General features: G+C 46.0%; 1 protein-coding gene across 3 annotated transcripts in view; it reads left to right on the top strand.

Annotated features, from left to right (window-relative positions):
- Positions 1-24022, top strand: part of LOC143358462 (uncharacterized) — a 93968-nt gene that overhangs the window by 53871 nt on the left and 16075 nt on the right. For all 3 annotated transcript variants that reach the window (XM_076795634.1, XM_076795635.1, XM_076795636.1), the window contains 2 exons: positions 18944-19148; positions 23490-23996. In XM_076795634.1, coding sequence (XP_076651749.1) covers positions 18990-19148; positions 23490-23996 — 666 coding nt within the window. In that variant the 5' untranslated portion in view covers positions 18944-18989. The remainder of the gene's footprint in view (positions 1-18943; positions 19149-23489; positions 23997-24022) is intronic.

Genomic DNA, 24022 nt, shown 5'->3' on the forward strand with positions numbered 1-24022 from the left:
AAAGAATTTCTCTCTGAGAAAAGAACTAATTTAATACGTCAAACAATAGCTTAGATAGTTGCTTTACGGGTGGGAGTGAACGTGAGTCTATATGGAAGCAAGGAACTTATTCTTCTTATGTCTTCTACGGGTCAGAAGTAAAGGATATTTAATAACTGAGTTACATAAAATTTAAAGTCATTTTATATTACATCGAAACTTGTACGAATGGAAGCGAGCATGAACCTATTTGGAATCACGTTACTCTACCCCCAATTTCAAGAGAAACTCGATCGAACGGAAGAGTCCACATAATTTTAACGTTAATTTTACTGTGGAAGTACGAAATCCGTCGCGAAACAGGACAGAACTCTACAAATTCACCTAATGTCTATGGTTATCTACGATTTTGTAGCTCGTGGAAACTCGGTTTGTTTAAGTCTTCTCCGTTGATTGTTCAAGCCGGAATTTCTTCGAATGGGAAGCAGGTGAGTCGCGGAGGAGCGTGTCGTCTTAGATCCACAGACGTAACGTGAAAAGTTAAATTAAACTTGTCCACGGTGGAAACGTTGGAGCACCCATTTTGTCGCGGTAAGATTCAACGTCGAGAGCGTCGCGCAATCAAGATACGTGACCGAAATTGCTGGTTACGGAAAACTGTAAACAGTTTAACAACGGTTTCTAACGCGTGCATTACTGTTAGACAGGCATCAGAGAAAATAGTGGGATCCCGAGAGACACCGGTAATTACCACGCTGAAAAAGAAACGACTTCCCTCTGCCCGCGCCGGTAGTCGGATCAACCTGGGGCGGGCGACCTCCTGTCGATCCTCGATCCCTGATCCTCCGTGCCAATCTATTTCTCGTGCCAATTTGTCCGGCGATTTCACTCTTTCTCAACTTTCGATGAGTCTCGGAAACTTTCCTGGAATAATTGTTAAGACATTGTTTCTGATCCAGTGGCAGCGAATGTGCAATCGTTTTTCGACGCGCTTCGGTGCATTGTGTTTCGTTTGGATACGGTATTCGACAAGTGCGTTGTCCGTACACCTGTTTCACCAGTTTCTACGATTTTTCAACGTGTCTCTCGGGCTCTCAATTCAAGCAAAATGTCTCGTGAAACATTCTAAGAAGCTTGGATAATGTTTTATTTATCTATGTGTTCGGAGCGGGACCGAGAAAAATAATTGCACCAGATTTTTTTGAGGGAGAAATAATGGTCGAGACTGGCGAAACGGTTAATAAAGATTGTTTCCGATCGATGGCGGCATCGGAAGATGGCGCAAAGTACAATAAATAAAATTATCGGCCAGTGCAAACGTCCAGTGCCCGTGTAACTCGGTATGCGATACACCTGATAAACGGCTGTAATTTTTCACACGACTCTTTAGAGGCGGTAAAGCGAGGTCGCGTCGATGCGCGGCCACGCGGTAGATTTCGATAAATATTTTTTACGAGGACGACTCGTAATTTACGAGGACCAAGAGAGTGAGAGAAAGACGGTGGGGGAGAGGACCAGTGGTCGCAGGATGTTCATGGGACTTTCCATGCAGCACCCTCAAGTGTAATTTCGTTTTAACGAGGATTTATGCCGGCAGCTTTAAGCAATATTAGAGCACGTCCTGGCCGCGACCCTTTGTTTCTACAAATTATTTAAAACTCCTTCCGCTCCACGACAAGGTCACCCTCCATCTCACTGTAATCCCCTCGACAAATAATTATCTCTCGCCCCCCCCCCCAACCTCTGCATTCCACTCGTACTGCCCTCCTTTCGGACTATAATTGCTTCTTTGTATGCAAAAACCGAGCCGGGATACAGCATTAACCGTACAAATCTCATTTTCCCGGTTGTCACAAATCTTCTTGCCCTGTGATAATCGTGTGCATGCTTCAGCGACTGCGGTATTGCTATTAAACATGTCCAAGATCGAGTCCGAATGATTTCAAAGATTAGAGCACAGTTTTTTTTTTATATATTAAAAATATAAAACTGTAAAACTATCAGAATAATTTAGAAACACTGCGATATCGCTCTCACTCAATGAAAATGATTAAAAGAGAAAAGTAATTTGGAAATCGGCTACAGAGCTCTAAAAAGTATAGACTACACCGTAGTAATCATAGAAGAGGATTAAAGAAATTGTTTCTCAATTTTCTCAGTCAGAAATTACAGCTCAGTCGCATCTGTTTTCACTCGAGTTTTATAATTACCGTGGAATTTTTACCAGGACTAATAAGGGGTAGTTGAAACTGCAATTGGCAAAAAACGAAATACTCCGAAGATTACTACCTCTATCACCTTTATTATTTATTATTCTTCAAAGAAAAACATTAATTCTCCGTTCGCATTAAAATTCTCATTTCAATCAACTTTATGCAACTGGCATTTGTATATATATATATATATATATTATTTAATTCCCTCAAACTCGTTCGCGTTTAATATCATTTCATATCAAGCTCATTGATGTGTGAATGATTTTCTTCACAATGCAACCGTTGATACGTTCAATCATCGGAACGGTCGAATACTTTCTCCGCGCAACATTAATTAAAATATCCTTGACCAAATATTGTAGACAAACAGCAGCATGCGAGCAAGACAATTTCAGCTCGTTTCCATCAGCCGTGCTGATGGAATAAATTAATTAAATTAATTACGACTACTTACCGCGCGCAGAATCGAGTTCCACGGCAGCCCCTGCTGTCCGAGTTATTATACTAACTCCTCCCATGTCGCCGGGGCGAATTTCGCGCGCAATTGTTACACGATTCCCGTTGCAGCTTTAATGGTAAAAACGTCGACCGTGTCGAACTGTCGTAATTAGAAAACCGATGTCATTAGATCGAATGAAGGCGTCGCGCCGCGAGGTTCGTTGACGATTCGCCGAATACATTGCGAGTCGCCACCGATTCGTTGCTTAATTGTTGTTTCGGGTGGGGATAGTCCGTTGGATTTCGCGAGCCGATTGGACAGGTATTCTCCGCAATTACCGGCGAAAACCGCCGAGCCCCGTGCTAATCGAGAAAATAATTACGCGGGGCCGGAGGGACGCGTGAGAAATTGCGATTATACTTTTCGCGCAGGGAGCGCCGCCGCGTTGGTACAATTATGTTATTGCTTTTTCCGGCACGTTCCCGGCTGCCCGTTTCCAGCCGTCTCGCTTTCACAGCGGAATCAATTTTTCAAACGACCGACCCTCCGCCCGTGTTTTATCTGCTATCGCAACTACGCGACGAGTTGCGTTTATCGGACCCGCTGCCGTTTCGGTCGGCGAAACGCTCCGCTTTGTCCTCGAACATCGTACTTGCTACGTGTTCCTAGCTTGGCGAACTGACTTAGATATCGCCGGAGCAGGGAAACTTCTTTGTCACCAAACATACTGCAGGTCCCTTCCATTGTTCGGCGAAAATGGTTGGTCGATTCTAAAGCATTTCTAGGGACTCTTTGTTTAACGATAGCAAGCTATAAAAATTAACAAACGTGGCTTGGATATGTATGAATAAGCATGTAAAGTTTCACAAAAATAAATCTTCTGGTTCCTCGGGAAAAAATTCCCCAATCCTACCCTCCCAACAGGACGAAGAATGGGAACCACCTGTGAATAACCTTTTTTTTTACCATGCTCATCCTGGGCGAATAATTTCTAAAGTTTTAAAGCTAACAGTATAAAAAAATTCATAAACACGGTACATACATGCATAAACAATTCTGCAAAGTTTTGCAAGAATACATTCTCCAGTTTGCTGAAAAAAAAAACTCTTAAGTACCACCCTCTAAACAGGAATGAGAACGACCTCTAGATAACGCTGTTTACCATTTCTATTCCCGGATGAATAACTACTAGACTTTTACTGCTATCAGCGTAAAAAACTTCACAAACATGGTCCATACATACATAAACAACCCTGTAAAGTTTTATAAAAATACATCGCTCAGTTTCTTAAAAAAATTCTCAAAGTCCACCATCCAACATTAAGAACGATCTCCGAATAACATTTTCTACCGTGCCTCTTCCTGGATGAATAGTTTCTAGAGTTTCAATGCTAGCAGGATAAAAAAATTCACAAATTTATTCCAGACATATGCAAATACCTCTGTAAATTTTTATAAAAATATATGCTCCAGTTTCTTGAAAAAAAATTCTCAAAGTCCATCCTCACAAAGGACGAGTGCGTGGACTTTGAGATCCCACCTTGAAGGGTTGCATCTTTCGCTGTTCAATATTAAGGGAACGCTGTCTGGCATCTTCTGTACCGAGCTCTAATTGTCCCGACTGAAAAGAATGTCCGATACTGGATTCCCAATTACGGGTTTCGTTTCTTTTCACGGCAGCAGCCGGCGCGGTAACTAACGAAAGTCAAACTGAACAGCGTGGGTCCTTCGTCGCGCGAATTCCAGTCGCGGAATCCTCTTACGCGCTTCTTCCCTCTTCCCCCCGAGTACTTATCTGCCTCGAGCATCCTGTATCGCAACGGTGGCCACCGGTGCCAACGTTTTCCTTGAAACGAGCCAGCTGCAGAACGATCGTGGCCGCTCGTTTACGAGGCTCTCCACGTGCTCGCTGAAAGTCTGAGAGCCAACAAAGGCCGCTGGCAATCCGCGAAACTGTCGCCTCGCTCGTTCCGCCGCCCGGAGCCGCGCATAAATTCGCACTGTCACAGATAGCGTCCCAAACGACTGTAATCCATGAAACGTCCTGTACACAACATCCCGCCGGGACAATCCTTCCTTCGAGACGCCGCGCCGCTGGAAATCGTTCGATTTCCCCCCTTTTTAACTGTCCCATAGCCTGTTGAATGCACCCCATAAATCCTCCCAAGTGGACAGCAACACGGCCATGTTTATTGCAAATTAAACTATAGTGCTGTCGCTCGATGATGATACATTGACTTGCTTGAAAAGGAAATGGAGTTTTGGGATTGGACTGTGTACTTAATGCATTTATGAATAAAATGAGTATATTTAATGTAACCAAGCTGGGAAAGACGGTGAAATTTAGGAACTGCTGGGAGGCAGTGAAGATTCAAGTAATTAAAGGGTATTGTGTAGCATGTATTGTCTCCGATTTATTAAAATTAGTAAAGAAAGATGAAAGAAGGAACTTATTGACACATCCTTACTCGTTAAAGGATTTTGCAACGGAGCGCATTTATAGCACATGAAAGACCCCAAGGAATTTCGAAAATAAAAGATTTTATTTTGTCTCAAAAAGAGCGTCGCTCGTTAATTGGTCCCGATGAAACATAATCCCAAGTTTTCCGTCGTTCTGTCCGTTCGCGTCGCCTATTTTTTAACTAGAAACCACACGGACGCAACGTATCGGTAATTAATCGAGGGCTGATTCATCGGGTCGCGACGAAAATTCCGCTCGTTTGCGCGTTTGAATTTCATTCGGAGCCCGGGCTCGGACAAATGAAAGGCAATTGATCGCCGGCACGAATTGCTCGTTTGCCTGTAATCCCGTTTCGCGGCTGTTCTTTCGACATTGTGGACGCTCGATGGAAAAACGGGAAAATCTGTGCGCCCTTTGTCCGAGGCCCGACATTATCCGCCGTCTTTTCAGTCCCGTGCAAACAGATCGATCGGTGGACTTGGGAGATTGGTATTTAATGCTGCTATTAAATGAGCACTCAAGTGTGCCAAGGTTTCGTGGTTTCATTCGACAAAGGCGGGTTGTGGCCTGGGGGCCATTTTGCCGCCGAAAATTCGCAGCTGCTCGTCCGACGACGATCAGACGCTCAGACGATATATTTTTATTTATCCAATTATATATCGAACGATTGTCAAATAGAATGTTATCTGGAATCGATGTAGAAATTATTTCGCGAACTTTTGGCAGCGTAGAAGTGGCTAAGAAGCGTTTGTGCGTTTCGAGGTTACGTTAAAAACAGGTTTTAGCTGCTCCCTGGATTCTGGTGTACTTGCTCTTCGTTTTCTGAGTTAACGGTGCGTGTAATCAAGATGTATAACAGTAATAATGTAGATTTTAAGACCGTACGATCATCTAGAAACAGGCTAGAAGCGTTTCATCTGAATGTTGGCGAATCGCCGGCAGGCTATCGCTAAACACGGAAAAAGTACAGGAACCAATGAAATCTCAATAAACCGAAATTACGATGTTTATGAGGGATCTCACGCTCCTTTCAAACGCAGGCAAACCGAGCTCACGCGGTTATTCAATCGACCGCAACCGGGGAATTATAGCCCGCAATGATGGTATCAATATTTAATTATGAACCAGGTGGAGCGTCGATTTCAGTATTTGATTATAAAATAATCAGGTTACCGATTTCGATATTCAATCGGAGAATAAACCCGCGGATAATTCCGGCATAATGGGCCCCGGGAAGTGATCGATGCTATTGCTTCCTGCGGATAAAGCCCGTTTTAATAAGAACCTTTTTTTTCAGCGGATGGATCCGCTCGAAATAAATCACCGTTGATCCCCCTCCGGTACTCGTGGAAGAGAGAGACGCGATAAATCCGCGGCCCGGCGAAGATCACGGGAGATCTCTCGCGGCGAATCTGAAATGGCTAATAAGTTTCCGAGCGAGGAGGTTCGTTGGCGAGAAACCTCGCTATCGTCTCGCTTAAATCAGCCTGGATGCCAGGAGCCGGCGTCCCCAGACTCTCTCGAAACAGTTCCTCTCTTTCTACGAGCCTCTCTCGGCTCCCAGCGCTCCGAATTCCCAGATGACCGTGCCCTTCGGAGACCTTAATGCCCACAATTGACCGGCAGACCGGTCGCCATCACAAAGAGGACACTGCTCTTTCTATGAACTCATGGCGCCGACTGCTGTATAATCAATTTTAGGAGCTTGCTTTCTCCGGCTTCGGCCAGCAACCGCCAATTTATATACTTCATTAAGATCGCTGGATAATCGTCCACTTTCTTGCTGATTTCAGTATTCTGTCGAATATTCATTCCTACGTTTTCTTTCAGCAATTGCAGCTTCTCTATATAATTGCAATGATAAAGACGTGCAAAAATTCACAAATGTAGCTGAAATATATACCAACAACCCAGCAAGGTCGAATAAAAATATGTCATTTAGTTTCTTAAAAGAAAATTGCAATGGACAAACCCTCTGAATAATTTTTCCGACCAGACTACTTCTAAGTCTGAAATTCCCCAGGAAGTAATTCTCCATAAAATGTCCAATCATTACCGTTGACCAGCAAACGTTGCAAAGAACTCTTTCTAGTCCATCAATCGATGAATCATCGATTGCTTATCAGAGTTGTTCAGAATAGTTGCCTGAAATGACTCGACAAAGCCGGCAACATGTAATTTCCCATTAATCCGAGTTTCTCGAACTGCATCGATGTCCACGGTCTCTCGGCGTTGTTACATGCAGCTTGCACCGAGTGAGTCAGCGTTTAAAGTGGGCCATTGACCCAGTAGACGGAGAGCTCGGGGAACTTTTTCGACACCCTGTATTTGCTTCCGCGAACAATTCCGCTCCCTCTTGTCCCTTCGTTGCTGCGAGTGAAGGTGCGTGTCCACTTCAGAGTGAAACCGTTGGGAATTGTTCTCGAGAGTGTTCCTCGCGAGTGGATATCGTCGACTATGGAGAAGCGACGATTTTCTAGCTTGCGAGAGTGTGTACGCAACGAAAATGGAGAGCTGCCTTGTCTGGGACCAGAGCTTAGCTATCCTGAGAGCCAATCATCGTCAAAGATCCATACATTTTAGTCTCGCTTCATCCTGAACTCAGAAGCGGAGGGAAACTTTTGGAAAGTAACAATAAGAGAAATTCCAGAGAGTAGCAAGTCAATTTTTGCGATTTTGAGATTTCTATCAGTGTTTACCTGAGTGTAAAAAATTTCGAAAAAACTCTCAAATGGATATAGCGAACGAAGAATGCAATAATGCCTGACTATCGAGAGAAACTCCGAAATGAACAGACGCCTTAAGGCTCTTAGGCCGCGCACGGCTCGTCCATCAGACAATGCATAATTTGTTTTGTCCCGCCGCGCGGCGATTTATTGTCGTGAGAAGAGGAACCGGATACGCGGCGATCGATGCGTGTATCTCTGGTATATGTATACCTGTTTCCTGGAGCATCTTTCGCCGAGCATGAATATTTACGACGCCTTGAGATGGTCAGGATTAATCCTAATTCATGTATACCTCAAATACAATATGCACCCGCGCCGCTTTCGCCGCAATTTGCATAAAAGTTAATTCGATGCAAATCCTTGCAAATCCCGATGTCGAATTTAATACGTTAATACCCGGTGCACGCGAAATCCGCGGCCAGGATCCCTCATACGAATCAGCAAATGCGAAAACCGGGACGCGTGGAATAAAATAAAAACGAATCTCTCCCCATTCACCCCGTTTCCCATTGCTTTCATCGCCGTTGCGCGCAGTTGCGTTTGTGCCGCGAATAACCGAACGAATTTATATAACTGCTTATAATAATTCGTGAAACGAACAAATTCACAATATTTCGGGCCGGCGGCTGCCAGTGTATTTTATATGATAAATTTTCAAGTAAATCTTCTTCGCGGCACGGTTTTCGCACGCGGTGATTTCATCGCGCTTTTCCAGCCGGCGAAAGTGTTTTCAGAAGCGGAAAGCGCATCGAGGCAGGTCCGCGGTTCGAAACAATACCGCGCGTCGATCGAGTTCGTTTCCTTCCCGGCGAGCATCGCGTCACCTTTATGGAATGCTCCGCGGCAAGGTCTGGCTATCCGACTTTTACGCTCGCGACGAAGAAAGGAGGAAGGCAACGCTCGCCGACGTCTGCGGGGGCGGCAGCGGCGGCACGGCCGACGCTCGACATCAAAGAGACTGGCTCGGTAAATCATGCCCGACCGATGTACGGAAGCGTGAAGTTTTACAAACGAAAGATAGGAGAGCCCTGTGTCTGGGGGCTTGGTTTGCATCCGACAATCGATGCACACCTCCCTTGCGCGCGCGTCCCTCTCAGCCACCGCGACACGCGTGCAATTTGTATTTGCCGCGGACCGCGTGAATGGATCTGCCAACGTTGCAGATGCCTCCGAACACCGGGACCGTTGAACTGTTGGTTTTCTTGATTGTGATAAATTGCGCCGCCACTGTGTCTAACGTGCCGGGCTGTCTGCAATTAAAAACGGACCCGTGAGTAATTGTTCCGGAGCTCTGGGGAATTCTCATTCGCGTGTGTAATGTTCCGTGCCGGAAAATAGACGATTCATTCGATCAGCGAATTTATTATAAACCACTTTTCCGTGTAGGTCGATTTTATAAGTGGGTGCTAAGAATTTTTAAATCAAGAATTCAAAATAGTCTGAAATGCCACAACATTAGGAACGTGTTTTAATTTTGACAACAATTTTAACATAATTTCCAAATAATTCATTTTATTCCAGTATACTCGTCCCACCCAGCCAAGTGGTTAAATATTGTCATGGAATCTCATTCTAATCGCGTCGTATTGTGAAAAATATCGCAGCGTCTACAAGTTGTGTTAGAAGACAAAGCGGTGCGAAAGCTATGCGAACTAATCGTAATTCAACCAACAAAATTAGTATCAATTAGCGAACAATTCAGAGTGTCGTGAAACGGAACGGCAGCCAGGTCGACAAACTGTCAAAAAATTGCAGTGAAACACTCTCCAGTCCTGCTGTTCTGGAAGTCAAAGTGGCCCTAAAGCTACGCAACCGGTCTCTCACGCTCATTTAGTCCAGAATTTAAATTAGCCTCATCATTACGCAACCAGATCGCTCAACACTGAAAAAGGTACACGTAAAGAATCCGGTCCTGTTGGTCTCGAAGTCAAGTTAGGCAAAAATACAACACGCTACCAAATTCCAATTTAGCAAAAACGTGCACTAAAACGGTCTCGTCTTGCACGGAATTTAAATTAACCCAATCTTGATGCAAATGCGTTGTCTGATCCCAAAAAGAATGATGGAACGATTATGTTGGTCTGCAAGTCAAAGTAGCTAGTAAAAAATCGAAGCCATGAAATTAAAGTCTAATCCAGTTGTGTTAATTTCTAAATCAATTTGGACCCAAATACGTGCAACCAAATCCTCTAAAACAGTTTCAGCTGGTACAAACTTGAAACCACCATAAACTTGACGCAATCAGGTCGCCTAACAATCGAACAAGTAAGAAAATGACAATCGAATTGTAACGATCCGGAAGTGAATTCAGTCGAAAAGCCACGAAACCGGTGCATCATCGAAGAAAAGCCGATCTTGGTTGCCTGCTGCGCAATCCTCGATCGTTTTGTATGCAAATTCGAATACCTATGCAGCCCGGTTGTATCTGGCCGGGGTTGCTAAATTCATCGGCAACCTGGCAGCGTGCGGATTTCATCAGTGACGTATAGAATCTCCATCGATCTCTCGCTCCCTCTCTCTGAACACATACACCGTAGGCTGCAAAAGCGAAGAACTCGTTTCGTTGGAGATCGCTTCAAAGCAAATTTGCCTGTTCATGCATAATAGATAAATCCGGACGCGTGACGAGGGACGTTTTGTTTGCAAATCGCATCGGGGCACGCGCACTTGGCTCCGTGGCAATGAACCAGAGAGGTACACACCGGAGCGGCGCGGCGGGAGCAAGTAGCGCGCCAAGAATTTGAAATGTTTTCGGCTCGACGAAGGTCGACGACCCTCGGGGATCGATTCTCGAACCTGTTTACCGCGGGGCCTCGTTACGACGGCTGGCCCGAAACACGCCGGCTTTGAAATTCTTTTATCCGGAACCGGCTAGCCGAAACCTCGCCTCTAACTTTCTCCTGTTTCGTTGCGTTTTTGTTCCTAGCGGAACGGCCTGCGGGGTAGACTCTATCATCGGGACGAGAGCGTCTCCGAATTTCAATCTTCCTCGTCGTCACACGGGAAATTAGCCCGCAATTAGAGACGCCAGTGAAAGTGGACAGTCGTCCTGCGACTGTTCCCGGTCTCCGGTGAACCACCTGTAACCGTGTGTTTAACTGTCGTTAATAACGTGTTTGCCTCCGTTAACTGCGATTTAACTGCCGCTTGCACTTGTTCTTCGCAAAAATCTGGCTGTGTGGTGCACTTCGTAATATGGCTAAACAATTTAGCAAGCTTTTTGTTTCACCTTCAGCTTTTTATTTCTTGCCGTGAGACTCCTAGTTAAGAACACTGTTCTTTATTTGTCTAAATTTTAATCTCACTGTTCTTTTCGATCATATTTGGTAAAGACAGAAGAACAAAAAGTTGCTGCTGTGTGAACAAAGCCTTACAGTGGCACACAGAAACATGATCGGTTGAGCCCATATTATTAATATTGTGTAACTGGACTGCAGATTTTATGCATTTATGGCAGAATTGAATAGACGATGTTTGAACAATAGAAAGATTAAGAGGATTTAAAAGCATCGGTATCGTATCCTGGACTAATTAAAAATCATCAAAGAGATTCATGCAGATTATACTAGCATGTTCGTTTTATTTCAAATCCACGATCACTTCATCCTCTTTCACAATACGAGGATTACCGAATGCAATCAATATGTATATTCCTCACAATTTCCACCGCACCGACTCTTTATCCACCGTCTTCCACCCTCCACCCTTTCCACCGCAAACGCTCAGCCGAATGCACCAAAAACTGCGTTAGTGCAACAACGTCGACGTTCCCGACGCCAACAAACACCGTCGCGGCAAACTGCACTCAATTTCGCTGTAAAATCGAGTTTCCCAGCCGAAGCAAAAGTGAATTACCACGAACCGCAGAAACCTCAGCCCACTGACCACAGCCTCCCCTCAAACCCAGCTGCCAAATGATTTTTCATCATTCCTCAAATTTTCAAATTCCCAAGCGAATCTATCATTCTCATCGGGCGTCGTCGTCGCAATTCGTCGTGGAATGTTCAAAGTCAAACGCATCGGTGAACGCAGCTGGGGTCTCGATCTTGAACCTGATACCTCGGGATGGAACGCTTGTGCACACAGTCGGGCGCACGCGGCTGTCCGAATGCACGCGTCATTAAATCGCGTGCAATCGACAGGTAGCGAGGATTCGCCGGCGATTTAACAGCGGTGCCGATCGTTACGATGATCATGGCCGCGAGAGGCCTGTCATCGCCCGGTCGAGACAAGCGTCTCAAGAACTTCTTCCTCCGCTGCACGCAACAAAATGCAGCTTTCCTGGAACGGATTAAACGACTTTTACCGGTTCGCGAACGGGACCCGACGTTGCCCGAGCGATCCCCCGATAAATGATCGTCAGCGGAGTGTAGCACGTTCCGCGTTCTCATCTTTGTCACCCCATAAAGCGTCGAAGCTTCAATTTTCGTGCATGCTGACGCTCTAGAGTGTTTGATTTGTTTGAGCCCGCGCGATGGAGCTTGAGCTTTTGAGGATACTAGCTTTTTGATTTGAGATGCAGTACAATTTACAATTTGTTGCCGGTTTGTAGCATGGGGAACAGTGTAAATATGTGTTCTATTTTAACAAATAGGATGGTTTCATTCAGAAGTTTTTTCTTGACAACGAATCCCCGTTCGGTTGATAAAAATCAGAATATTTCGTCTTCCATTTTTGGAAGGCATTGAATATGAAACTTTCATTTGTATGCCTAATAATTTTTATACTGTAGATCTTCGCGTTCCTCAAGCTCCACAATATAAAATAGCTGTAATGAGCCAAGCGCCCACGTCTACGTTTTAAAATGATTGGAAGTATAATAAGAGATCGCGCGACGGAGGCTAACAGGTTTACCTACTTCTCGGTTGATTTCCAAGCGAAGATAGAACAACGCGAGACCCGTGTAAAACGGCGGGGACCGCTTAAATTGTTTCGACGCAAATAGGGGATCGTGCGACGGTTGCGAGGCAGTCGACTGTTTGCAGTAGTGTCAAATAAAAATAGTGGGGACCACTCAATTTTACACGGTGTTCCGGAAAAGTCGTTGACACGAATCGACGCGAGCGCCGAGCTCCCGGTCGTTAAATCAACATAACGCGGCGTTCGCGCGAACAATCTGCTCTCGGTGCGCCGTCGATGAAGATATTCGGAAGGACCTGTCTATTGCTGGAACCTCCGGAGCCGCTACAGTTCGCACAGATTGGTCCCAAACAATAAACCTTCGAGAATGACGCCAGATTGTTGGTTTCCTTCTGCACGAGCGACGTTGTACGATGCTAACAAGATGTTAGTATTGCGGGTAACACAATCCTCCCGAATTCACCCCCTCGGGGATCAAATTCTTGATTTAAACTCAACACACTTAAACTTCGGGAACAATCAAAAAGTTCGAGGTCCGACTCTAAATTCCCCAACAGGTTCAAGTACACTAAAAAATTTACCAGAAATCGTTGCATGAAGTATCGTATGTACTGCCCTTTGATTGGCAAGGAGAGTGAAGGAATGGGATGTTAGGAAGGGTTAGTTTAGGGTACGTGGCTAGCATCCGTAGTTGCGGATCGGATAGGTACCCGCGGAATCGTCGGAAACGAGATTCCAGCTCGCGCGAGGATGGAACGCGAGGGATGTAACGGATCATCGAGATGGGAAACGGTACTTTATTCCCGGCTGGCGTGCTTGCAGCTCTCTTGCGCATGTTAATGCGCCACCGCGGTGTCACTACGGTTCTTTGTCCTTGGCAATGTCAGGCCGAGCGGTCCCAACTAGACCGACAGTGCTCGTCCTTCGTCCTTTGGGCATTAGACCGACGTAACCTGTTTACGGAATTCTGGTTTTCACTTGCCCGGAACCCGTCCTGCGTCACCTGCATCCGCAGGTTGCGCCCCGCTCGGGATTGCCTGTTGTCAATCAGCGAGCAGCTGCAATTTGGAACTTTAGCGAGATTAACCCTCGGAGCCTCAGAGGCGCCACTAAAAATTGCATATTTAAGTATTGCGTGAGCTATTGTATCAATTTGATATCCACAAAATAAAAAAATCATAGTCGATGAATAAAACTGATCTTACCTCTGCAGAATTTACTTGGAAAAAAGTATTGAGCCAGCAGGCAGGTGGCAAAGGTGTAAAAGTAACACGGTTCTGGTCCAGGTGGTGAATTGTCCATAATAATTCTCGGGCAAGTCGGTAGTCAACGCATGGTTCGATCTGGCGAATCCTCCAGCTGGCCTGAAGGTAGCAAACTGTCTCGCAAATGTCCAATTAGCCCTGCAGGTAGCAAGCTCTTTAGACTAACAAATTTTGAAAAACTACAGATCTCCTGAAGGCAGCAAGTCGCCTGGTTTGACTGAATTCTTGAATAAAGTGATAGGTGGTCTTGGAAAGTGTCCAAAAAATAAGTAGTGAACGTCCCGGTCTTGAGAAGCGTCTGGCATGGTGACAGGTAGCAAATCTTCTAGTCATGGACGAGTGGACAAGGAAATGACTCAATACTGTAGAGTCTTGGACGAGCCTCGAGGAGACCTAGCAAACCCAACATCCTGGAATCTCGAGTATGCCCACAGGTAGCAAACGATCTACTTTGGGATCCTCTCGAGACTGTGGTCAGCAAAGAGTCGAGTCCAACAGAAATGGAAGCAGACCGACAGGTAGCAAATTGTCCAGTCCTCCTATAGGACATGTCCACAGGCAGGGAACTCTCTTACCCTACGGAATTTGAAGTGTACAGGTAGGACAGGGTTTAGGGGTAGCAAACTGTCTGGTCCTATAGAACACCAATCGGTTGCGGATTTATATGCAAAATAAAAATTGTCTCCATTAACTACAAGATCTAGGAGCCAACTAGAAATTTCTAGATGTCCCAAACGGTTCAATTTGACGAAACCTGCTAAAAAATAATTGCTTCCAAACAATCCACGATTGTTTTCCAAGGTTACAAACATAGTCTCACTGCAGATCACTTGGACGTTAAAAATTGCTCGAGAATGGACACTGTTCTCATCGCCAGTCCAAAGCCTCGAGCTCATTGTTCGAAAGACTGACAATGCTAGCAGACGTAACAGGTTCCGAACGGTTCCGCGTACGCGGCCGGTTTCCAGGGATCATGACGCAACGTGTCGACGAGTTCCAGCGCCACAAGAGCCGTCCTTGATGTCTTTTTCTGGCGTCAAAGTCGTCCCGGTGCACCGGGTCTATTAGAGCAGCATAGGTAACAAGCGCCGCTTCCGGAATAGGGTTACGATGATCGAGCCGGCAGAAAACGGCGCGGAATCGTCGCGGACCGGTTCTGGAGAATGATCCGGACGAGTCCCGGTCGGTTTTTTCGCTGTAACGGGAGCACAGGGACTCGGGCACCGGTGTCTTTGCGTCCCGCAGCGGAAATGAAGCGATTAATCAGCGAGGGCGAATCCGTTTTCAGAGATGGGAAGAAAAGAGACGAAAAAAATGCTGGAAGGCGTTTAATCAATGTTTAAGCCGGTTGGGGGGGGGGGGGGGGGACAGACGACGCCATTTCTCTCAGCGACCAGGAAACGCGGAGTCGCGAAACTTTCATTTAACTGGCAAATAAATCTATTCGCTGTTTCCTCGCTGATGTTCCGCCTCGTTTCCGGGAACCATTCGTTAAGTCCCTTGCACATTCGTGGAACCGTGACAAAGCTTAGGTTTACCTCTTAACAATTTATTAAGTACAATACCTCGCGGAGGAATTACGTTCATTACTTACACATATATTTTACGCACTGAATGTCTTTTGCTTCGTTGTTCGATTTTGGCGTACTTGTTCGATTTTAGTCGCACGTGGCGTTTCTGTCTAAACAAAAACTTCATTGTTCTTCTAAAAAATTATGACCGACAAAGAAGTTCTAATCACTGTAAGCGTAAAATAACTAGCAGTGCACCGTATTAACACCATTCGTTACCACGTTAATTTTCGTTTCTTGGCTTCCTGGTGCAACCGGAAGTCCTCCGGAGGTCTTCTCTTCTTGGAGAACAGGTTCTCGAGGAGGTCGAAGAAGAGCAAAGGTTCCGCGACGTTTTCTACCGTGGTGGATAATTCGTTACCGCGTTCGATTTCGTTTCTTGGCTTCCTTGTGCAACCGGAAGTCCTCCGGAGGTCTTCTTTTCTTGGAGAACAGGTTCTCGCGGAGACCGACGAAGAGCAAAGTTTCGTAGACGTTTTCTCTCGGCGATCGTGTCAGGATGATCTCGCGAGAGCGAACGTATCGCTGGCTAATGTCAGGGGCCGGCTGATACCGCGCCGGATAAAAGCGAGACCGGAAGCCAGGCAATTATTCAGTCGAGCGGACCGCTTGGGTCAATTGTCCTGATTGCGTTCACGGTGGCCGCCGCCGACAGGAAAGCTGCCTCTGCTGGATTAACCTTTTCGATGGAACGGAATCCTGCACGGCACCGAGCCGGTTAAATGTCTCAGAATTGAGCGCAATTGCCCTGCTACCGGCCACGTACGCCAACGTATCTCGCCCGTTTCATTCTGCGTTGCCGCGGTTCTATCCGACGACTGCTTTCTGGCTGCGCATCTTCTTCCCAATTTTCAAAGTTTCGTATTAGCGACAACGGAAATGTGGAAGTCTCGTCGTCCGAAAACAGAAATGGCACGGGAAGATTAATTTCGTTCGAAGAACGCCAAGCAAAAACTCTGTGCATTATTTGTCCCCCGTCGAAAGATTTTCTATTTCTCGCGGAAACAGCGTCGATATTTATTATCGTTTCGCCGTTGTCGGGTTCTGGGTAGTAAATTTTCGGCGTAGAACAGCTAACGCTGCCAAATGGGACTTCCTCCGGTGTTCGCTCGCGGGATGGCCCCTCATTTTCCGGCGATCCCGCGCGGGAGCAGACGTCTCCAGGGCGTGGAAAACTTTCGAGGCGCGAACTTTCGCCGCGGGATAAAAATCGCGGAAAGTTTCCGCGAACACGCGGAACGCGCGCGGGGATTCCGTGACTTTCGGACGTCTTCCATCCTGCCGGGAGAATATTCCAGAACGTGACCGAGCGGTGTCCACGGGTGGGAATTTTTTCAAACCTAACCGACCGTGATACCTCGCCCGGAGAACGCTCGTATTTTTCTCCGCTGGAATGGCAAACTACCTTCTACTGCAGCTTGCTGTTCCTGGACCTTTGATAAAAGAGTCCTGCTCTTCCGGAGAAAAATAAAACGGTTGGCGTTTATGCTTCTGCAATGTGCAATCTTCCATTATGTGTACAATCTGTGGTATATTATTCACTGACAGATTATTATTCAGAATTTTGTGGCTGTCGATTATTTCATGGAGGAAATTGCTTTGGAAAATGGCACTTTGCCAAGAAGTCGTACTTAAGTCTCGTGGACTTTTACTCTACAGCGGATTTTATGCGTTCATGGAAAAAATGAGTAGATGCGATTTAAGACGGTAGAATTCCAATTCATTATTTTCAGCTTGTTAATATTATTATAGTAAGAACGAAGCGTCTGTTTGCTTCCAGTCTCTTGCAATTATTAATAGAACTTCAGCATACTAGAATTAGTAACGAAAGAAATTTCTGTGCGGTTTGTGTTCTTCAGGGGAGTGATACAGAACATTTTAACGAAGCCTGTAGAGATAGTTTCTGTTGTTCAACCGACACATTTACCTCCGTCTATGGCAGAGCTATCTCCCCTGACATTTCAGACCGGCTCCTCTGATCTTTCGCCAGCCGACAATCCTCTGGCGAAACGTCTGTTCGAAATTTCATCAATTCCCGTTGTTCGAAATAATGTTAACACGGTGGCTGCTACTTCAATCTTCCTGTGTCCCACAATCGAATTTCCGCAACTAAAGAATATAATTATAAAACATCGTTGAGATTCCCCACATTTAAACATTTTATTCGAGCTAGTTAATATTACTATGACCTCACTGAAAATACTAGTGGCAGTCACTAGGGATCAACATGATAATCAATAAAGTTATACGAGCATTCTGTTCAATCGCAGAAGCGAGGAGCGCGATCCTCTATAAGAAACTCGTAAAATATCAAGATTAAACTCATTTCTAGACTTCCCTGGAGGCAGTGTAATTTACGCAACTCGGCCCGACCAAACTTTCTTCGAAAGAACAACGTCAACAATGAGCCATCGTTTCGACGCTGCTTTTATTTGTAGGCTCCGCGAAGTTCATTTAAGTTCAGCCTCCCTTCACCATCTCCAGTTAGCATTAGGGAACAATCATCACTTACCAGCTCAAGATTCTAATTATCTTTTTATCTCGGCCACTAAAGTGCATCGTGAGATTGTGTTTCTCTTTACATTGCTGCACTTTATTCAAGATCAAAAATAGCTGGTTTCATTTTTAAATTTGGTCCACCCAAGTCTCAATCCTAATCGACTCCTAATGTAAGAACTAAAATAAAATCAGTAGAATAAAAAGATTCTCTTAAAAAGATTCTTCAAATGCCGGCACAATTAAATTCAGAATTAAATGGAGAAGCTTTCTCGAAAGAATCACGAAGCCGATAAAATAGAGCGATAAACAATAACAATTTGTCCCGTGTAATACTCGCTTTGGGAACGAAGACGACCCCGTCGCTCACCTGGAATCTCCGAAAAAGCGTATTCGAACGGTAAAACGTGAATCGGTTCAGCGTCAAGTGAATTAGCAAAAGCTGATTAAGCAAAGGTCAGGCCGCGGAGCCGTTGCGCGATCAAGTAGATTCGTAGTAGGACGTTTAGGGAGCTGCCGGTGCATCGTGTACCTGCGATTACCCGTGGAAATCCCGTTAGAAACTACTTTCGGCTCGCTATCGGTGCACTCTGTAATTCGCTAATTAAACCGAACGGCGCAAGTTCACCGTCGGTGGTCGGAGGGGCAGTATCTTCGAGGGGTTAGGATACCACGGGGCTAGAAATCGGAAGTTTGGTCACTCGAGGACACCCTGTATATCTGGAGTAATGTTTCCCGGGAGGATAACCGGCCAGTTGCCGCTGGTGCAGCTTGCACGTTGCATTTCGTGTTCGTTGTGTGTAGGAGGAGTGGCGTTTCTCGTGCGGCGCCGTTGCACACGTGCAGCACGAAAACCGGGCTCCGTTCACCGGACTCTCAGCTCGAAGGAATAGGCCGATTACTATTTCAAACGTCTTTTCCTTTCAGGGTGATGATGTAACGGGACTTTCGCTGTCGCTGCAGTGAAGCAACGATGTCCACACAATGCAGTCGCTTCGTGCAGAACGCCTGGAAGAAGGAACTCTGTTCGAACTGCTTCAAGCCGAGGGAGGAGCACACGCTGCCGGAGGAGTCGCTCAAGCTCAACATCGGCAGGGCCCTCAACTTGAAGACCGATAGCATTAAGATACAGGTAGTCATTGCCGTTCATACTGATCTCGAATATCTTCGGTTGGCGGCTTTTACAGGGGCTGGGATGCGACCTGATTGATTGATGCGTATAGTAATTCCCGGTTTTCGAGACACACTGATGTTATCCGATTGAAAAGTGTTTCTCCTCCAATCAGTCCAAAAAAGCTACATACACTCTAAGCACAGTCCCCGAGGATTCGTCTCAAGCTGCATCGTACGATGCATCCGCTGCACCGGCGGTGCAGCTTTAGAATTTCCTCGAGGAAGGATCCTGCATTTCGAAGCGGCGATTGCAGAGTGTAGGAAACGATCGGTCGTATCTTTCCCCTGGGCGTCTCTAATGATGCTAGATGATTAGAGCCTAATCGAATCGCCGGAACAACACAGTGCCGGGAGATCAGACCGCTAATTGGCAATGATCTCCGGAACGCGTGGAAAAACCAGCTCTGGAACGAGCGTAATCGCGAGCTGAGAAACTGGGTTAGTTAGTTCACGAGCAAGATCAAGGGAGAGGACGGGAGAGCTCATTGAATTAGCATTCCCGAGACAGGCTGTCGACGAGCCGGCCGCCACGGTAACGACACGAAATTAGCGTAACTGGACTACACGGGACCCGTTATGGTTTACAGGCGTCGCGTTATCGACACCGGAAGCTGCCACCGCCGGCCTAGGTGCCGCTGACCACGGAAAATTGTTGCTAACTTTTGAGAGTCCTGGTACATCATGCTCTCGCCCGGTATCAAGTTTGGAAAACTGGGTCGAAGGGACGACCGCACTCGATGTCCTGCTAACTCGCTGTAGAGGAAAGAACAGAATTTATGTTCGGTCGCGAGAAAGCGTCTGTTGCACACCTGAATGGCCTGGGTTAGGCACTTTTTCGCGCTGCTCAAGAAATTGGGATCGTGGAGCTTCGTTTTGCAATTCCTGCGGACCCTTGTTTTGCTCATTTCGATGCCGCGAATGGATAAACTTCTAGGAATGTAGATTATTGCAGCGGATTCGAGGATTCTCAATTTTCTTTTTTGGGGAAGCATTGAAGTGATCTCTGCAAGTTGTTGTTGCGTTGTGGTGGTTCGTATTAACGCATATATGCTGCGAACAGCATATAAATACACAAAATAATAAATATAAATGGCACAAAAAGAATGATCTCAATCAAGTAAAATATTGATCAGTGACCCAATTTAACGGTCAGTGACCACCAAGAGAGGACAAGTGGCGGTCACTGACCAGGCCAAACACATCAAAATTGTCTCTACGTCTTTCAAGCTTGAAATTCCTTGACACTACGATGTCTTGGCTCGGATCAAGGAGGAGACTCGCAAAAGAAAGAACAAGAGCCTCTCTGTGATTAGGCGGGTCTGGCAATGCGTCAGCGTGAATATTTCATTCAGAGCCACGAAGGCAGAATCACGGCGAGACGGATTCATTGTCGGGAATTCTAAATTTACATGATGCATGCGTCCACGTCAGCCGGCGACAAGGGTGAACGCTTGATCGTCTAACGCGTGGCCGGGCAAGGGTGGGCGTCATTCGAAGAGGGTACGGCGCCGGTGACGACGCCCACGCACGACAAATATTTTTAAGCATTCGGTTTCGAGAAGGACGCCCATGCCATGTGCACAAAGAGTCCCGAGATCGTAACGGAGAGGACACTGCCTCTTTATTCGCAGCTCGTTTGCTCGTCTGACGCGGCCGTTTCGAATTACGTGGGCGGGTTCGGAAGGTACCCTCCTGCTCTCCGAACTGGTGGAACGAAAACATGATTTTTTGCCGTTCGCATGTCCTCACAGATGTCTAGCGCTTTTCTATATCATTAGCCGGCGTTTGAAAACACTCGTTCCAATGGGAAATCAATTTGTGCGTGAAGATTTCTAGTAATTGCCGGAGAATTTCAATCGGTATTAGAGGATTCCAATCTCTATTAATTTATAAAATTTGTGATCAGCGAGGCTGGCTAAAATGACAAATTCTAGAATTCTTACTTTGAAATTATGTATACACTTCGCAGAATGTAATGAAGAGAAAATTGCGGAGTAAATACATTCAACAAACTAGCACCAGTATTTCCAGCAATCGACAACGAAATATCTCACGCAGGTTGGATGAGGAGCAGAGAAAGGGAGCAACCCCTGTAGGTACTTTCACTCGAGGCTAATCGCCGAGATATTTCGACGTCGGCAGATGGAAAAGGTTTCGCGTCGAAGAGGATATTCAAGTATGTCGATAACATCCGGCAAAAGGATCCCCGCTGTAAAACGCGCTCGCGGAAAAGTGGTCTCGGGGAAGAACGAGAGACTCGAGAAAGAGTAGCGGGAGGAGGGTCCGGCCGTGCGACACTTCGTGGCGGGAAGTTGTCGCGCTTTTGTCCAGTCGTCGGTTCCAGTGGATAGAATTCGCGGTGTCGTTTCGACGACACGTGGCCGTGTCGCGTTCGCTGACTGGTGTTGTGAAATTCGAACGTTAACGGGGTGACACGAGCGATTTTATCGCCGCCGCGGACACTGTCGGCGCTAACCACGAATTCCTGTTTGTTGGATAATCTCGGACACTGTGTAACAAAATTATTGAAACTCTTAAACGCCTCACAAACATTTTAGTTTTTTATTTTTATGGCGAATAACTTTGTAGTATTTCTAGTTTCTACTTTTATTTTGCTGAAGGAGCTTGGGGAAGCGATTTCAAAGTTACATGTCACTGAGGAAGACTAATTCAAGTGCCTGATATGCTTGCACTTTGTTCACTATAAAGAATGTTTATTCTCCCACTGTAAGCAAGAACTTAAATTGAAAACACTTGCCTCGATCGCTTTCAGGAGTGCCAGCAATTTAAGAAAAGTTCTTATCCAGCAAAAAGAGAGTCGATTTCAAGCAAGTGTCTCTCCGAATTTGTAATTTCTGCCGTGAAACGTGGACTTGGAGAGCACGTACGCCACGACTCTAAAACCCGGGACCGTATAGAGAGCTAATTCGATGGGCTCCTTGTATCCCGTTCGCCGTCCAACGAAAATTCGAAGCGGGCGGAATACTGAGTGAATAATTCAACGCTTTCATTAACGACAGCTGACCACCCCGAAAGTTTCAGGGGGGAAAAATAGACTTTTCGTGGCCTCTACTAACCCCCGTCCGTATTTAACTTCGCGACTGAACTTTCATTTCCTGGCTGCGGACGATAAGGCCGTCGACGCCGCGAGCTCGACCCCCCTTAAACAGATCTGGAATTTCTTCGGATTTCCGAATTATCAGACGGATTACCAGGGATAGTGGCGGGCTCGAAACGATTCCAACTTGGCTAAGCCATCGTTGCTCGGCAATATCTAATTCTGTCCGGGGTGTCGAAACGAAAGCAAATCTGGAAATCGGATCTCGCGTTCGACGTCCTCGGTAATTTTAACACTAGAAGTACAGAGCACTTAACCATTTTACCGCTCCCTATAAAAGGAACAAGAGGGTCGGTATTTATCCAGATTTTCAGTGATTTCTATTTTACCGTCCGAGGAAGTAAGTTTATAGAATCAATTCTTCATGAATGCTTTGTAATCTCTTTAGAGATCTTTGTGATATTAATATTCGTAAATCTCATACATATTAAAAGATCAGTACATATTGTTCATTTTCTCCGTGATTTAAGACAGTGGTACACACTCGTCTAATTTTCGTCCGTATAGGGTTAAAAAATTAGAGACCTGTCATGTTGACAAATCATGCACTTCCAGTGTCAATTCGGGCCCGTCACTTTGCTGCTCGAGATCGATTCAAGGTCTCCAGGGAAAGTCAGTCGTATCTTCTCGTTGAACCAGGTCCACGACGAAAATGAACGCGATGATTGATGGATGAACTGGCAGTCACATCCTGTCTACGATAGACATTTGCATAAATGCTGTTCGACAGATGTGGCTAGAATCAGACCGTGTCTTCGAGTAAGAGCTGTTTAGCGAGGTGCAGCCGCTTCATTTCACTGAAGATTGCATCTTAATTCGGTGCTGTCGATAAGTTGCAACGAGCCTTTCGTTTCTACGTTTTCTGGTTTACCGATCTGCTTATGAATAACCGCAGTCTGTATTTTACCGAAGCGACAGACTTTCCTTCTGCCGAGAATGTTCCTTTTAAGGTGTTTTTTGTAGAATCATGGAAAGCAGAATATTCAAACAGTATGCTGAAAGGGTAGATTTTTATTTTCTTCGGGGACGTTCTTTACGACAAACTAAATTTACTATATTTATGCCAGCTTTTTCGAACAAATATATTTAAATTGAGTAATCGTGGATCTACGATCATTTAAATTGAAAAGTTTCTAGAGGCTGTGAAAAAGAGTAGGTTTTGACACTTGGTCGTTGTTTTAGGGTATCCTGCGAAGCAAGGCGATCAGCCAGAAGGACCAGAAGAAGAAGGCGGTCGTGTTCCCGGAATGTCTGACGGAGATAATCGGTTATGGCGGCGACGACGTCTTCTCGGACGGCGAGGAGGACGATGAGCACGACTTCACCGAGTCGTTTGGCACGGAAGACGACACTCTGCCAGACAGCGAAGAGGAACGCGCTTTGGGCAACCTGACACGGGCTAACACCAACTTCAACACGATCACGGCTAACCTGACAGCGGTCGTGACGGCGCACGAGTCCCCGAAATCTTCGACAGCAACTAGGTCCTTCGCGTCTTTGATGCTCGGAAGGATACAGAAGGACTCCGAGGGCAAGAAGACCACGTTGCTCGTCTCCGTGACGCCATTTGGCGGTGACGAGACCTTGCCGACCGCGAAGAGACCCGCGGACAGGAAGATCAATGGATTCGTCAATGGATCCTCCGGCCCTGCCAAGCACAAGATTGCAGAGAACGGTGATAAATTGGAGGTGAGGCGAACATCAGAATTGCACCG

The sequence above is a fragment of the Halictus rubicundus genome, chromosome 10, assembly GCF_050948215.1.
Source record: "Halictus rubicundus isolate RS-2024b chromosome 10, iyHalRubi1_principal, whole genome shotgun sequence".
Taxonomy (NCBI): domain Eukaryota; kingdom Metazoa; phylum Arthropoda; class Insecta; order Hymenoptera; family Halictidae; genus Halictus; species Halictus rubicundus.